This window comes from Peromyscus eremicus, chromosome 16_21 (assembly GCF_949786415.1).
Source record: "Peromyscus eremicus chromosome 16_21, PerEre_H2_v1, whole genome shotgun sequence".
In the NCBI taxonomy this organism is placed as follows: domain Eukaryota; kingdom Metazoa; phylum Chordata; class Mammalia; order Rodentia; family Cricetidae; genus Peromyscus; species Peromyscus eremicus.
The window spans coordinates 6,109,345-6,126,720 of NC_081432.1; the positions used below are offsets into that span (position 1 = coordinate 6,109,345).

Here is a 17,376-nt window from a genome sequence, read left to right on the forward strand (position 1 = left end):
GTATGACCTATGATAGGGACTAAAAAAATGTCTGTCGACTGAATTAATTATGCTTTGTTCCCTTTTCAGGCCAAGATGGGCTTCAGGGAAGGGGAAGGATTGGGTAAATACAGCCAGGGTCGGAAGGACATCGTGGAGACCTCCAATCAGAAAGGCCGACGTGGTTTGGGTCTGACACTGCAGGGCTTTGATCGGGAGCTGAATGTGGATTGGCGGGATGAGCCAGAGGTAAACTGGTCAGGGTGGAGGAAACAGAAAAGCTATGGGTGTTTTTGAATGGGTGGCTCTCTGAAACCATGTTTTAACAAATTAGAACCCTAATTTGAGAGGCAGTTTGAGCAGGGTGGTTAGAGGGGATCAAAATTAGCATCTTACATGGAAGGTGTGCTGGCTAGATTTATGTCAACTTGACACAAGCTAGAGTCATTTTAGAAGAGAGAACCTCAATTGAGAAACTGTCCCCACCAGATTGGGCAGGTCTGTGTTGCATTTTCTTGATAGATGATTGATGTGGGAGGGTCCAGCTCACTGTGGGTGGTGCCACCCCTGGGTTGGTGGTCCCGGGTGCTATAAGAATGCAGGCTGTGAGCTGGGTGGTGGTGGCACACACTTTTAATCCCAGTACCCAGGAGGCAGAGGCAGGCGGGTCTCTGAGTTTGAGGCCAGCCTGCTGGTCTACAGAGCAAGTTCCAGGACAGCCAGGAGTACACAGAGAAACCCTGTCTCAGGAAAACAACAACAATAAAAAAGCCCCCAAAACAATGCAGGCTGCCGGGCAGTGGTGGTTCACGCCTTTAATCCCAGTACTCTGGGGGCAGAGGCAGGTGGATCTCTGTGAATTCGAAGCCAACCTGGTCTACAGAGGGAGTTCCAGGATGGCCAGGGCTACACAGAGAAACCCTGTCTCAAAAGAAACAAACAAAAAAGAAAGTAGTCTGAGCAAGCCATAATGAAGTCTGAGCAAGCCATAATGAGCAAGCCGATAAGCAGCACCCCTCTATGGCCTCTGCTTCAGCTCCTACCTCCCGGGTTCTCCCCTGTTTCTAGTTCCTGTCCTGACTTCCTTCAGTGATGGACTGTGATGTGGAAGTGTAAGGGAAATAAACCCTTTCCTTCCTAAATTGCTTTTTGGTCATGGTGTTTGATCACAGCAGTAGAAACCCTGAGACAGAATGAAAAGGACACTTGAGGCAATATTCAGCGCTATCGCTTTGTTTCTGTTGTTTTCTAGAACTGAGACTGTTAGAATATGATACGAGGAAGACTTCAGGTACACAAAGAACTTCTAATAGCTGAGTGAAATATTCCTAGCAGACTGTTAAACTTCACAGGTTAGGGAGTTCTCTCTCTGCCAGGAGGGTTCAGCAGGCAAATGGGCACCCAGTGCCCCTTGAGTGCGGGGTGCATTATGAGCCTCTGACATTCATCTTCACAGGTTTTGTTATCCAGGTTCTTAACATGTGTACAGTTCTCCTATTGTGCTGTTTAATTGCTTATTACTTGATTGTATTTGTTGTAAGATAGAGAAACTTTTTTTACAGGGTTGAGAATCAAACCAGTTCTTGCACATACCAGGAAAGCGCTTTATCATTGAGCTAGATCTCCAGGCCAAAAAGAGGCTTTTAAAATTCATTGTCATGCTGGGCAGTGGTGGCGCACGCCTTTAATCCCAGCACTCGGGAGGCAGAGGCAGGCGGATCTTTGTGAGTTCGAGGCCAGCCTGGGCTACAGAGGGAGTTCCAGGATGGCCAGTGCCACACAGAGAAACCCTGTCTCAAAAAACCAACCAACCAACCAAACAAACAAAAAAAATTCATTGTCATGCATAGATAGTGTTGAAGTTTTGTTTATTTTCACCTTACTCTTCAACAGATTTGAAGTAGGTATACTAAGAGTACCTGAAAACATTAATAATCTGAGACAGTAGTGTTACAGAGTTGAGGTTAGGGGAAACAGCATGGTTGTCTGACTGTCTGCATAGTGGCTGTAGGTAAGCAGGTGTGGCTCTGAATGCTGGGAAATTGCTATCATTGTGGCTACATGTAGGCTTTTCTTTAGAAACACTGAGTATCTTCCTTGTCCTCATTTGTGTGGAAACAAGTACCTAGAGGCTCTGGGCCTTTCAGTGGGGTGGACTTGAGTTCACTGTTAAATTTGCAGTGTGAAAGTTGATTGTTAAAATCTCTCTTAAGGAGATAGGCCTACCCCCCCCACCTACCCCCCCCCCACCCCCCCCCCCACCCCCGTCTCAACAAGGGTTTCTCTGTGTAGCCCTGGCTGTCCTGGAACTCCCTCTGTAGACCAGTTGGAGCTGTCCTTCAGCTTTCATTTCTCGTGTCTGATTACTTGCATTTAGCATCACCAATTTAGATCCTTCCTGGCCTGTCTGAGAACCTCTGAATTGTTTTGGGGAAACCCTGGTGAGTTGGGGCAGAATCCTGAGCCTGTCTCATTGACTTCTCTGCCTCTTTTTTGTTTGTAGCCCAGTGCCTGTGAGCAGGTGTCGTGGTTTCCAGAATGTACTACTGAAATTCCTGACTCTCGGGAGATGAGTGACTGGATGGTTGTGGGAAAGGTAGGGTTTCATGAGAGTATGCCCAGTTTCTGCCTTCTTTCCTTTGAATCTATGTGTGCCTACTACAGCTTAAGAAAAATGTGGAAGCCGTGCCACAGGGATGTGCCCCAGGAGATGTGGCATGAAACTTGAAAATTAGAAACACCAGTCATCTCTGCCCTCCGTGGGGAAGCCTTTAGAATAGCGTGTTGTGCGTCAGTGCATTGTCCAGTCAGTGCTAGGCCCCATTCAGGTAGGGAAAGGACACTGTTCCTGTCTTCAGAGTGACAACGCATTGTCAGCAAAGGCGTTTGTTTAATCTCATTCTGGAAAATTAAAAATGAGGTGATTGATTCCCACTCCAGTGTGGTTTCTAGAAGTAGGGTGACTTCAGGAACTCCAGAGCCAAAGCTGCCTTCATGACACCGAGTTTTTGTTCTTTTCACTCTGGCTTTCTCCATCTGTCTAATGGGGGTTTCCAGAGGCCAGTGCCCGCACTGTAACAGCTGACTGAAATGCAAAAGCCAGGTAGGGAACCGGGCCCCCTTCTTTTTACCAAGCCACACACTGAAGAAATTTCTAGAAGTGGAAACTACAACTACTTACTAAACTTTGTTTTGAAAATAAGATTGTTTTAAACAAAACAATTTAGCATATTATTGTTTTGAAGTAAGTAGAGAAATATTTAAGAATCTCAGTTTTGATTTCTTTTAATAAACTGTATCTAACTCATATAAACATTAACTCTTGGGGTTTTGTTGGTTTCTTCAGTGTTAGGTATTGGTTGAAATATTAAGGCAACTCCATGTAATTAAAAGGGAGGTTTATTTTCTGGGGTAACTTACAAGTGAAGGGATAGGTTACAGGGTCTGGGAAAGATGAAGCGCAGTCCAGCGGTGTTCTCTGGAGAACTCTGCTCAGTCTACCTCCAGCGTCCAGGATCCAGGAACCAAGAGAGCCAGCACATCCGGATCTCGGGTCTTCAGGGCTCCTGTCTCGGCCACGCCTTCTAGGTGTGACAGTTACCGAAGCCTCAATGGGAGTAGTACTTCCAGGTCAAAGCTGAAACAGCTACCCACTACAGTTAGGGATTGAACTTACACTTGCTAGACAAGCACTCTATACTGGACATGTGCCCTCGGCTCCCTCAGTGACTCTGAGAAGTGTACAATTTGACCCCAGGCCAGCGAGATGGCTCCATCAGTAGAGGCTTCTGTATGTAAGCCTGGTGTGATTGCTGGAGGGACCAACACAACTGCCTGCAGAGAACCAGCTCCTGAGATTGTCTTCTGAACACGCTGTGGGTGCTGTGGCATAGACGGGCCTGCACATGCCTGTGTACACACCTGTGCGCACACACACATACCTGTGCACACACACATGTGCACACACACACACCTGTGCACACATGCACACACACACCTGTGCCCCTGCGAAAAGTTGTTTCTGAGCTAGCAACACAGCTGGGCTGGACCTGATGACCTACGAGGGCCAGTGCTGGTTGGGCCCTTGGTCTCTGTAATGTCACCAGGTTATCGCCGGTGTCAGGCATTTCTGCCCGTCTCAGAGTGCAGGCTTCCTGGATGAAGGACAGGCTTGCTATGCAGGGGAGCCCTGTCCTTCTGCCTTTCTGCTCTAGGGCAGACAGCTTGTGTGTCTCCTTGCTGTGTGCTCTTTCCAGCCTCAGCATTTGGGCATGCTGTGACCATATGGTATTCTACCCAGAGCTCCCAGCAGACTGCTTCATCTTACAGCCATCTGGAGCACAGCCAGAGGGATTTGAAATTGTCTCTTTCTGCCCCTCAGGGATTGATGTTTCTTGGCAGGGACTTAAGCCCCTTCTTGCTCTGAGCACTCAGAACCGTAATCTCCCCACTGTCCCAGTAAATAGTCACACTTGGTCAATGTTTATGATTTTCTTCTCCCTGTAGAGAAAGATGGTTATTGAAGATGAAACAGAGTTCTGTGGAGAAGAGCTGCTTCACAGTGTGCTGAAATGTAAGGTAAGGCTGGCCTGGGTCCGGTGGGAAGCCTATGGGTAAGGTGAATGGGGCTTTTCTAGTTCTTTTTGGTGGGAGTGTGACATTGACGTCTTTTCCTGGAGATGGGAAGAATCCATGACACATGTGTCCAAGGTGGTGCTTTTCTGATAACTGCCTGGCCTTGGCTTGTTGTGTTGTCTATGTGGTCAGCCGTCAGCAGAGCACTCACTTAACCTCAGTGTGTCCGATCCTGCTGATATGTTACCAAGGGGCCTGGTGAAGTGGAAGTTTAGTCATTTTGTCAGCATCGGTAGGTCGGTATTTGAACCTCATTTCTACAGTATTTTTGCTGTGTGACCGTGGGCTCGTAGCTTGGGTGCCTCTGAGTTTGTGTTCTCTGTAAAACTGTAGAAGGTACTTCTCTGGGTGGCTGTGAGTGTTAAATGGAGTCAGAGTGTGTAGCAACACTTGGGTAAGTGTTAGCTTCCCTTTCCATCTTCTGGCCTCAGTGCAGGTCAGGGAGCATACACCTGGGTACTCGGAGGAGGAAGTGGGTTTGAAAAAAATGAAGGCTCCCTCACAAAGCGGGGCCCCCCCTTTTTTTTTGGCAGACAGGATTTACATAAGGTGACTGTATCTCAAGTGTAATAAGGATGTCTGTTCCTAGAGAGTAGAGTTAGAAGGAAGGAGGAATCCCCCACCCCTGTGTTGTGTTGTGTTTTGGTGTGTGTGTGTGTGTGTGTGTGTGTGTGTGTGTGTGTGTGTGTGTGTAGGAGACCCTGGTCTTGATTTTTTTTTTAAGTTTGTTTATTTTGTTTTTTTGAGACAGGGTTTCTCTGTGTAGTCCTGGCTGTTTTAGAACTCACTCTGCAGACCAGGCTGGCCTTGAACTCAGAGATCTCCCTGCCTCTGCCTCCTGAGTGCTTGATTAAAGGCGTGCGTTACCACTGCCCAACTTGTTTTTAAATTTAGAGTCCCAATCAAGGGATCCTGAGTGCCAGGACTTAAGTCCTTTGGAAGGTTGTGGCGACATGGGAAACAGTTTGCTGTGAGAACTAGCTGTGCAGGGTTGGCTTTCTGTGTAGCAGAGGTGCTGTTAACCACTTAACCACATCCAGGCATCTGCTTCGTTGGGATTTTTACCACTTTACAGTGAGAGTGATGGAGCAAGTGGTCAGGGTTACACAACTGGATGGTTCAGAGCTGAGATGCACAGGAACCCAGTTCCTTGGAGAGCAGTGAGTCTTAGGACCTGCGTCCTGCCCCAGAGGGCCTGCTGTGATCTTGCTGTAGAGTCTCCTTCTCTTTGGCAGAGTGTGTTTGACATCCTGGATGGGGAGGAGATGAGACGAGCCCGCACCAGAGCCAACCCCTACGAGATGATCCGAGGAGTCTTCTTCCTTAACAGGTGTGCTGGACAGCCCTCCTCCCTGCTTACACCAGTCCACCTTTCACCTGGGACTGACCCGGCTTTTCCCTCTTGCTTTGTTCCAGGGCAGCAATGAAGATGGCTAACATGGATTTTGTGTTTGACCGTATGTTCACAAACCCCCTGGACTCTCGTGGGGTGAGATTTCGTGCTGAGTGGACGGACCTGAGCTCAGAGATTGCCATTTGTTCAATGAGAGTGTGTTCCTGCTCTGTGGCAGCGATGTGTCTGCTCTGCATCCCCAGATAGAGTCCTTCAGTGCTCCTTGGTCCCAGGAGTGTCCCAGTGCACAGGCTCTAAAGATCTGTGGTTTCAGCAGGGTCATTTTTTCTTTCTGCTACCCTGAACAAGCTCTGTGTGGGATCATAATTATGAGGCTTTGGCCTTTCTCTAGAAGCGGTAGAGCAAAATGATTTTCTGCTCTGCTACATCTCATTTCTCTGAACATTGGCCCTCCATAATGATAGAGAAAGCAAAAAAGGAAATTTCATTCTGGAATTCCCTTTGGGGTCAAAGCATTTTTAGCCACTCCTGGAAAGCGGTTCCCTTTACAGTGACAGGGTGGAGCCAGCTGCCCCTAGACCTGTTTCTGCTTCATGAACCCTCATTCTGCTAGACTTCCCCAGCCCCACTACCCACCAGCTAGAGGAACTTATTTTCAAGTTCTTTGATGTTTCAGTTCCCCTGCCTAACTACTTGCTCCATGCTGGTAAAACTGGCATGGAGACCCTCTAGCCTTTGCTCATTTTCTCTCCCAGGGCCCTCCCCATGTTCGAGGGCCAGCAGGCAGCACAAAAAGCTCTTGGAATTAGCATCTTGTGAAAATTAGGTTGATACAATGTTGATTTAATTTTCTGAGCTCCCAGTAATTTCCTTTAAAGCCCATGCCTAGCAGAGGAGCTCTGTTAAGCTGATAGGAAGTCACAGTGTCGTCTGGGCTTTTGAATGTGTCTGCCCTCAGCAGCTGGGGTCTGGTTATTGTCTTTTGCTGTCACGAGAATGAAGTAAGCACAGGACTGTACCATTCATGTTGAGGGTGGATGTTTGTTACATAGGGAGATGCAGTGTTTGGACAGCTTCAGGCAGCTTCTTGACCTGGATTGATTGTTAGTGGCCAGGGAGAGTGGCCCTGTCAGAGATGTGTCTTTGTACGCCATGATAAAAACTAGTTTCTCTAGCCCTAGTGCGTACTTCTTTTTCATCTCCATTTTCCCTGAGGACCTGAGTGAAAGCCAAGCCTAGCAGGCCTGGTGTGTTTTCAGGGAGCAGTTGCCAGCAGAGGTGGAAGTGGCTAGATGCCTAAGCATGCTGGGTCTTAGGGGTGTTTGGGTCAGGCAAATTATTGCCTGTGCATCAGGAAAATGGAAGCTTGGGGTGATGTGGAGAAGGAGAGAAGAGGAATTCTTAGGTTTCATAATTGGTCTCTGTTGCTACAGGTTATAGGAAAAGGAAAGAAGGGACTGGGGAGAGAAAAAGAAATTGGGAGCTAGAATTGGAAGAAACAAGGGAAGGAGGGAATTACGTCCTTGAGGTATTATTACATCACATGAGGGGTTTTATGCCTGAGGATGTTATTTAGGTAAGAAAGCTTGTCTGTAAAGTGTGATAGAAGAAAAAGTCAATGTGGATATTTACTTTTCGGCCTTGATAGTGGAAATGAGGCAGCATCGACAGTGCCCACTTTATGTGCAATACTGCACTTGACAGAAAAATGAGAAAAATAGGAAAAGACGAGTTTTGACTCCAAGGAAGCTGATGTAGTTGAATAAAGCCATCTTGTGTTGGTGACTACTTTATAGTTTTAGAAAGACCTTTGCCACAGGTTGTGTTGTTTAATCCTACAGTAGCCTTGAGAAATACCTACATTCATCCCAGTTACAGTCGAGCAATTGAGCTTAATAGCTTCAGATGTGTGCTTGTTCTTGATTGCACAGTGAGGAAATGGCAGAGCTAAGAACCAGTTGTTCTTCTATGAGCAGACTTCTGGACAGGGCTTATAAAGGCCCCTTGTTCTTATTTTATGACAAGATCTTGCTATGTAACCCAGACTATCCTTGAACTCACAGTAATCCTCCTGCATCAGCTTCCCAGTGCTGGATGGTATATGAACACTACTGTGCACCAACAAGCCACTGGTTTTGAAATCACCAGATGAGATCATATTTAGGCACCTTATGGAGGCCAGATACTTTGAGTCCTTGAGTTTCCTGCTTCCCTTTGGCTAGAGAGGCTGGAACTCGGAGCTAAGGCCCCAGTGCTGAGAAACCTTGACTTCTTTCTGTGCAGTGTTTACAGCGCTTAAACTGACGATTCCTGCTCGTACCCACTGTCTGACTGCATTATCTCGGTCATTTTTCTCTAAGTCTAAACTTACTCCAGAGGAAAGGTAATTGAAGGACAAAAGGCGAGAAGGAGCCAGGGAGGGGAGCTTGAGGCTGTCGTGTAGGAAGGCAGCTCCTTGAAGCTGGGAGGTGGGCAGTATTTCTTCTCAGGGAGAGCAGTCTAATGGTCAGGTTTCTGCACTCTGGCCTGGCTTTGTTCTAACTGCTGTGGGCAGGCTGCTTTGTGTCTTGGTGTTTCTGTCTGCAATCCTCTGCTTACCAGGATACAGAATAGGCACAGTGTGGTGAGGAAAGAACCTAGGACATGAATACACCACTCTGGTAGGCACAGAGATGCTTTTATTAGGAGTCTGAGTTGGCCTGGTTGTAGGAAAGGTGTTGAGGATATTTTGGGTGAGGAGGCTCCAGGGGACACTGGTGACTGAGGGAAAATATACTGGGTGTTGAGGGCCTGGTGGGAGCTCTAGATCATACTTGCTGATAGGCTTTTTTTGGCCTCCTCTTTCCGAGTTCTCCTTTCTTTTCTTTACTGAGTCATCTGTGTCCCCTGTCTCCTTGTCTTCCACTTCTCTTTGCAGAAGCCACTGGTGAAGGACCGGGACATTGACCTTCTGTACTTTGCTGATGTCTGCGCAGGCCCAGGTGGCTTCTCCGAGTACGTGCTGTGGAGGAAGAAGTGGCATGCAAAAGGCTTTGGGATGACTCTGAAGGGCCCTAATGACTTCAAACTGGAGGACTTCTACTCGGCCTCCAGTGAGCTCTTCGAGCCTTACTATGGTAGGGACATTGAACAGGGTGGGGACTAGGAAGTAGGAGGGCAGCTTCTGTCTGGGGACTTGAAGGCCAAAGCTGTGCCACCTGTGCTCTTGTAGTCTAATGCAGGTTCAAGTGGCTGGCATGAGGGGCTTGGATCCCTTTGAAGTGTCTTTTTTTGCCGCAGGCCTGCACTCCTTTAGACACACTCTCATCAAAGCCATGTTAATTCCTCCTTGCAGGATCGTGGTTCCTGTGTGGTGACGGGGGACAATGAGACTGCCCGATTCCTAGCTGGAAAGTGGCAAGGCCATTAACACACAGATCAGCCCCTGTGGGTTGCAGGAACTACACTTCTAGCAGTCAGCACAGGAGCTGCAGCAGTCTCTCTGCCCTGACAAATAGAACGGGATCTGTCAGCAAATCCTAAATTTATTCCTAACAGTCCTTACTGGAGGTTGACGTGGAGTGTTTTTGTCTTGGTTTTGTTTTCTGTTTGTGTGTGTGTGTGTGTGTGTGTGTGTGTTGTTGTAGTTTGTTTTTGAGACAAGGTCTTTCTATGTAGCCCTGGCTTGCCTGGAACTCACAGTGTAGATCAGGATAGTATCAACTCACAGAGATCTGCCTGCTTCAACCTCCCGAGTGCTGGGATTAAAGGTGTACACCACCATGCTCAGCTTGGACTTTTTGATGTTTAAAGAAAAGGTCTCTTTATGTTCCAGGCCAACCTAGAACTCCCTGTGTATCCCAGGTTAGCCTTCAGCTCCTGAATACCTGTAGGCATGAGCCTCCGTGTCCGGCTAATACTGGTTCTTAAGCAGAAATGCTTTGAAAAGGAAAATCCTCTGCTTCAGTTGATGACTGTTGGCTGGTCAGTTCCATTTGAGAGCAGGGCTTGGTTCTTGCTGGTCTATGACCAGTAGGCAGGATAGGTCCTGGGTCTTAGAGCTTACTTGGTATCTGTGCTCACTGTCCCTGAGAACTCCTGGCCTAGCTCCTAGCAGCAAGTAAACTCACAGGGTTCTTGTGTCCCATTAGGTGAGGGTGGGGTTCTCTGATAGCTCCAGACAGCCCGTAAACTCACAGGGTTCTTTCGTTTGTTTTTTGATTTTTTTTCGAGACAGGGCTTCTCTGTGTAACAGCAGTGGCTGTCCTGGAACTCACTCTGTAGACCAGGCTGGCCTTGATTGAACTCACAAAGAACCACCTGTCTCTGCCTCCCAAATGCTGAGATTAAAGGCATATGCCACCGCCACCCAGCTACACTTACAGGGTTCTTGTATCTCATCAGGTGAGGGTGGAGTCGATGGAGACGGAGATATCACCCGCCCAGAAAACATCAATGCATTTCGGAATTTTGTCCTGGACAACACAGATCGCAAGGGTGTCCACTTTCTCATGGCAGATGGGGTAGGTGACTGTCCTTGTAAAGATGTTTTAAGGATGTGTTGTGAATTTAGAGGGTTGTTTTTGCTTGCTGTGCTGGGGATTAAACCCCTGGCCTTGGGCATTCTAAGTAAGTGCTCTGCTTCTGAAACCACACCCCCCCCACACACACACCCCAACTTGAGAAATGCTTTGGTTTGTTCTTTAGCCGCCACTGGAAATGGTAACTCACCATTCAGATAGTAGGGATGCACATTTTTACTTATCTTATACATTTTTCTTAAAATTTTTGTAAAGACTGTACTATCGTGGACACATTTGCTTGAGCTCACTTTGCTGACAAAAAAACGCCTTAGTTGCTAAGGAACCGATGAGGCATGGACTCCAGCTAAATCAACTAGGCAGAACTGAATGGGAAGCACATTACTATTACTTGTCATCTTGGTTGTTGCTGTTGGAGGCTGTCTACAAGTGGCCTCCTCTGAGCAGAGTTCTCATGCACTGACAGACAGACACTTAAGCAGTAGCAGCAGCACAGATTCCATGGAGGCCCCTGGTTGGCTGAAGTGAATTTTCAAGGGCCTACTGAGCAGCTGCTTGGGATGCAGAGAGAACTGACCGGCACACTGTTTGGCCGAGGGTCTCATCCAGGGATGTGAGGGATCCCTCTGGTGTGAGCCACCACTTGTTTCTGAGGAAGGACAGACAGTGGAGAAGAGCCTTCTGAGTCCTCGGTGTTAGAAGGAAGGATCTGAGGACGTCCACAGTAGGGACAGCAGATGGAGAGCTGGGGCTAAGAGGGAGGGGCTGCTCCTGTGGAGCAGGTGCGTGGGCTCTGCTGGTTCTGTCTTCCTTTACTGCAGCGGAAAGTAAGCAGAGCTGCGGGCTCAGAGAGTGTGTGCTTTGGTAGCAGGAGGGCTGGCCTGGCCTTTGGATTTCTCTCTATTATTAATTGGAAATTTTTGGTGTATATGGTAATGTGTTACAGAAGGATATTTTTATACAAGTATATAGTGTACATTGAACATTCCCACCCCTATCTCTTTACCTCTTTCTCTTCTCTTATTTTCAAATTTTCAGGCTGGCCTCAGAATTACTGTAAGATGAAGCAGGCTTTGACTACTTCTTAAGAATGGGAACTTTTTTATTATTTATTTATTATTCATTCATTTATTTATTTATTTACAGTGTTCTGTCTGCATGTATGCCTGCAGGCCAGAAGAGGGCACCAGATCTCATTACAGAGGTTGTGAGCCACCATGTGGTTGCTGGGAATTGAACTCTGGACCTCTGGAAGAAGAGCCAGTGCTCTTAACCTCTGAGCCATCTCTCCAGCCCTAGGCCTTGACTTCTGATCCTCCAGCCTTTACCTCCCAAGTGCTGGAGTTATAGGCATGTGCCACCATGCCTGGCTTTCTTTTTACTTCTTAATTAGCTCTATAACAAACATGCATTCTGAGAAACATCTTTACGTCTGGGAGACAATAGCAAACATTCCTTACTTTTATAGGACTGCATCAGTGAGATCTGGCCTATGGGGGTACCTTAATAGAAGCTAGTGCTCTCTCTCTCTCTCTGCTGTGTGATTATACAGCACAGTTTGTCCTAAGTGTACTGTTTAGTAGTGTTTGTCTAGTCACTCTGCTGTGCATCTGGTTTCCAGAGCTTTTCATTTTGTAAAACTGAAACCGTACCCATTAAAGAGCAGTCCTTCTCCCCATTGCCTGCCTCCTTTACGTGAGTGGAAGCATGGTTTGTGTCTGGCATGTCCCTGCTGAAGGGAGATGCTCTAGGAATCACAGTATGCACCTTGGAGCAAACCCTGGCCTGAGAGTGTGCCAGCTGGAGAGGTTCCACCGCTAAGCACAGAGTAGTGGGTACTGTCAGAAAATCCTTAGTTTACAGTTCTCTTGGTCAGACCTGGGGCCTGCTGAGGTCAGTGTAGTGGCAGAACATTCTCCTGACATTTGCTCTCTGTAACTTCTTCTTAGGCCTTAAATGTTTTCTGTCTCGTGGTTGACTAATGATAAGCCAGTACTTTGCCTCTCTTCGCCTTACGTGTCTCTGGGTTCCCATGTGAATTTCAAGGTTTTCTGGACCATTTCTTTGGAGAAGCAGACTTGGTCCTGTGGTTTAGGAGTGAGGAGGCAGGAAGGTGGCTCAAGTTCAGCAGTTAGGCCGGGGTCCTTTGTCTGTAACTGACCACATACTTAGACAAAGACACTGAAATGCTGATCAGTCAGACTGTGGCTGTCTGATACCAGGAACTCCTGATGAGATGAGGTAGGGATGCAAGTCTCAGTCCTTCCCATTTCTCTCTCCATACTTGTGCTCTCCTTTCAGGGCTTCTCTGTGGAGGGGCAGGAAAACCTGCAGGAGATCCTCAGCAAGCAGCTGCTGCTCTGTCAGTTCCTGATGGCGCTGTCTGTTGTCCGCACAGGTGACACTCCTCAGTCCCCCTCACCAAGGACCCACTGGGGCCCTGCTGGACGAGAGCATGTACAGGGGTTGGTTAAGATGTTTTAAAAAATAGACCAAGAAGGAAAGAAAAGAGAAAGAGAAAGGAACCCTTGTATCAGTGGCTGGTGGCTAGATGAGGAGTACAGGGGAGAAAAGGCAAGAGAGTCTCCAAAGCCCTCCCTAAAGCTGACTGTCTCATAAACTGCCTTGGATTTCTAATGGACCAGTCTGTCATCTTTAATGGTTCACATCCTGGAGTAGCCACTGATTGCCCTGGGTTTTCTTCCCAATCCAGGGGGCCACTTCATCTGCAAAACCTTTGACCTCTTCACACCCTTCAGTGTGGGGCTCATCTACCTGCTGTACTGCTGCTTTGAACGAGTGTGTCTCTTCAAGCCCATCACCAGCCGGCCTGCCAACTCAGAGCGGTAAGGCCTTCCTCTCTGTTAGCCAGCTTGTTGGTGAGAAGTCAGCAGTAAACCCTGTACATGGGTCTGGCAAGGTTAGAAACCTTGACTTTGGAGATGTGATTCTACAATAGGAGCCAGGGTCCTTTACCATACTTCTGTCTGGGATTCTCAGTTGGCCCAGGAAGAGTGTGACCATTAATAGAGACACTCAGAGGAGATACAGGCTGCGAACAGGCAAGGGGGCTGCTATTCAGAGGCACCACAGACATCCAGGTGCCCATATGAGAGGTAAGAGAAAACAAGCCAACCAGAATTGTCAAGTAGCCGGATACAGTACAGATTTCTGTGGAGAGTTTGATACGTTCCATCTGTAATTAAAAGCCTTCCCAAGTTATGTCTGTTGGTGCAGGGCAGTTGGGAACACCCCATAGAAGTAGAGACAGTCTCACGTATAAGGGAAGGATTTGACATTTTTTATTTTGAGACGGTTTTAACAGTATATCCTGGCTAGCCTGGAAATTACTACATAGACCAGGCGGGCCTTGAACTCAAGATCTGACTGCCTATGCCTCCCAAGTAGGATTAAAGTGAACACCACCAATTCCTATGAAAGGGAAGGACTTGAGGTGGCGTATTTTAAAGCATGGTATGTGTTACCCTTTGTGCTCAGGCTTAAGATTGAACAGCAAAGCTGTTTAGCTTTGTGACTCTACAGGGGTGGAGTGAAGGAGTGTGGGGGGGGAAGGCTCTGAGCTCCTTGGAGTGACAGGATGTCTCCTACAGGTATGTGGTGTGCAAAGGTCTGAAGGTGGGTATAGACGACGTGCGGGAGTACCTCTTCTCTGTGAATATTAAGCTCAATCAGCTGAGAAACACTGAGTCCGATGTCAACCTGGTAGTTCCCTTGACGGTGATCAAAGGAGACCATGAATTCAATGACTACATGATACGGTCTAATGAGAGGTAAGCCACTGGCTATGTCTGCTGGGGTATTATAGCATGAAGGACCAATGACCGCTGGCTCTTGGAACATTTTGTCATCTGTGTTTGCTCTGCTGGTTCCAAGACATTAGCATGTCCTGTCCCAAGGGTGGCAGGTGGGTCCCTAGCTCTGATGGTGAAAAGAAAGCCTATGGGTAGCCAGTAGACGGGTAATTCCTTAATCACTACAGTTTGTGGTTGCTGCCTTGTGAAGACCCTTGACTGGAGGTCAGAGATGAATGGAAAGCAAGTGCAGAGTCCAGATCTTGGTCAGTTCAGGGGTTCTTCAGGTGGGTGATGGAAGGCTATTCCCCCACCCACCGCTGGAGTTATAAGCAGTTGTGAGTCACCCCACATGGCTACTGGGAACTGAACCTGGGTCCTCTGCAAGAGCAGTGTGCTTTTTTTTTCCTTTGTGGTTTTTCAAGACAGGGTTTCTCTGTGTAGCCCTGGCTGTCCTAGAACTTATTCTGTAGACCAGGCTGGCCTCAAACTCAGATTTCAGCCTGCCTCTGCCTCCCGCGTGCTATGATTAAAGGCGTGTTCTACCACACCCGGCCACTGTAGCGTACATTCTTAACTGCTGAGCCATCTCCCCGGTCACCTCTCGTTTCAGACATTATTTTAATGTTAGTTTTGTTTTTTAATATTGAATTAAAGGGCTGTCCATGTATTTTGGGCATAAATCCCTTACTAGATTTGGATGTGAAATACTGTTTCCTGCCCTGTGTGTGTGTTTCCCCACTGCATTATGTCCTTTGCGTAGAAGTTTTTAATATCATTGTGGCCTGGTTTATTCATTTCTTTTATTATTACACTTCTGTTATGAGGCTTCTCCCTGTTTTTTGTAAGATTTTATAAGTTTAGCCCATGTATTGAGGTATTTTATTTTTAATTATTTTTGGATATGGCATTGACTAGTGGTCCCACTTCATTTTTTTTTCCCCCCACACTTCCCAGACTGTCCTTTCTCTGTTAAATGGTCTTGGCATACTAAAGTCCTCTGCTGTCTCATTAGCAATGCTGATAGGTAGTAGTAAGTGAGCATTTCTTTCCAGGCTTTCTGTCTTGTCCCATTGGCATATCACCTGTGAAGTGAGAGAATCTTATTTCCTTATTTCCAGGTTTGAGATCTCAAATTTTAAATTTTGATAATCCATTTAGGCTTTTTCTTTTTCTTGTGAATGATTTGTTTTCTTTCCACAAGGCTCTGTGTAGCCTTGGCCAGTTAGAACTTGTTATCCTCCTGCATCAGCGAGCCTCTTGAGTGTTAGGATCAGTGTCTTGTCCTTGTGTTTCCGGACACACTTCCTCTTCCCTCCTGGAGAGCCCAGTTCCTGTTGGCAATCATTCCACTTCAGGCAATTGTGTCTACTGGAGACAATCCCTTCAGCTTTTGTCTGGTTAAAAATGCATTTCTTAGTCTGGCATGGTGGTGCAAGCCTTTAATCCCACCACTCAGGAGGCAGAGGCAGGAGGATTTCTGTGATTTCCAGGACAGGCAGGGCTAAATAGTGAGACCTGTCTCAAGAGAACAACCTATAAAATAAACACCAAAACAAAAACAAAAACAAAAACAAACAAACAAACAAAAAAAACAACTTTTATTTTTGAGGAACATTTTAATTGGTATCAAATTTTTTTTTTAACCTCTTTAAAGATAGTCCACATTTCTCAGATCCTTCTGATAGACAGCTCACTATTAAAAAATATTTATTTTCTAGCTGGGCAGTGGTGGCGCATGCCTTTAATCCCAGCACTCGGGAGACAGAGGCAGGCGGATCTCTGTGAGTTCGAGGCTAGCCTGGGCTACAGAGTGAGTTCCAGGAAAGGCGCAAAGCTACACAAGAGAAACCCTGTCTCGAAAAACCAAAAAAAAAAAAAATTCCAATTTTGTGTCTGTGCCTGCAGAGAGAGGCCAGAAGCACTGGACCCCGAAGCTGGAGTTACAGCTGGTTGTGAAGCATTTGACTGGTGCTTTAACTACTAACCCACCCCCAGCTCCCCCCCCCCCCCCCCCCCCCGTTAGTTTTGTCGTTATTTTCTTGTGTATCACACGCCTTTTCCTCTTAGTGTTCAAGGCCAGAGGTTGACATCAGGTGTCTTCCTCAGTTGCTCTCTACCTTACATATTGAAGTAGGGTCTCTCACTGGGAACCTAGGGCTCACCGACTCACCTAGTGTAGCTAGCCAGTTTGCTCCAGGGAGCCCGGTCTCTACCTCCCAGTGCTGGGATTACAGGTGAGCTGCCAGCACTTGCCCAGCATTTATTCGGGTACTGGAGAGCTGAACTCTGGTCCTAAGTGCTGCTGAGCCGTCTCCCCAGCCCCTTTGACAGTTTTTCATTAAGTGCCGGACACTGTGTGTACAAGGCTGAAAGACAGACAGGTGGCCGTCAGCGTAGTGGGTTCGTCAGCGCTGTCTGCAGGTGGACTGGGTGTGAATTCTTCAAGGGTGGATAAGAACCTTCTTTTGAGCAGGACTTTCGATGAGGGTTCATCCCAGTTCTGTTCTTTGGGCCCCATGTAACTGCTGGGTGGGCCCCTTTTAACTCACCAGTAACTTCCTCACATACAGATGGTCACTGCTCTGCTCTGGCTACACTTGTACACTGACGTCATTCTGGTTTTTGTTTATTTTCTCTTAGCCACTGCAGCCTGCAGATCAAAGCTCTGGCCAAAATCCATGCCTTTGTACAAGACACGTGAGTGCTGCCCATTTCTCACCAATTTCAAAGGAGGCCCTTGCTTTGCTCTTCCCACCAACTCTGTTTCTTTAACAGTGACTTAAAAGCCACTCTTGTGGGTTCATTTTGCCTTGTGGGATATCAGCATAGTGATGTTTTTGAGAACAGAAGAGAAGTCAGAATGTGCTTGGTGGTGGAGGGGGGGGGTGTATAGGGAATGATGGCATCCAGGTCGTGGCTGCAGTGGGTGGGAAGGGATTGATTTCAATCTGTAAATTCTGAGCAGTCCTGTATGTGCACTCAAATGGTCACTGCTGCAGGTGTGCCTCTAAGCAGTTGAGAAGATCTTATAGGGCCCTAGAGGTCTTAATCTTGTTCTGCTTTTGTTTCCCTA

At 47.3% G+C, this 17,376-nt stretch overlaps 1 protein-coding gene across 1 annotated transcript in view; it reads left to right on the plus strand.

Moving 5' to 3' along the window:
• Cmtr1 (cap methyltransferase 1) overlaps positions 1 to 17,376 on the plus strand; it is a 41,400-nt gene that overhangs the window by 16,272 nt on the left and 7,752 nt on the right. The window contains exons 4-14 of the mRNA XM_059282267.1: positions 70 to 228; positions 2,483 to 2,575; positions 4,486 to 4,557; positions 5,850 to 5,944; positions 6,031 to 6,103; positions 8,886 to 9,084; positions 10,352 to 10,470; positions 12,790 to 12,886; positions 13,202 to 13,334; positions 14,100 to 14,279; positions 16,944 to 17,000. Coding sequence (XP_059138250.1) covers positions 70 to 228; positions 2,483 to 2,575; positions 4,486 to 4,557; positions 5,850 to 5,944; positions 6,031 to 6,103; positions 8,886 to 9,084; positions 10,352 to 10,470; positions 12,790 to 12,886; positions 13,202 to 13,334; positions 14,100 to 14,279; positions 16,944 to 17,000 — 1,277 coding nt within the window. The remainder of the gene's footprint in view (positions 1 to 69; positions 229 to 2,482; positions 2,576 to 4,485; positions 4,558 to 5,849; positions 5,945 to 6,030; positions 6,104 to 8,885; positions 9,085 to 10,351; positions 10,471 to 12,789; positions 12,887 to 13,201; positions 13,335 to 14,099; positions 14,280 to 16,943; positions 17,001 to 17,376) is intronic.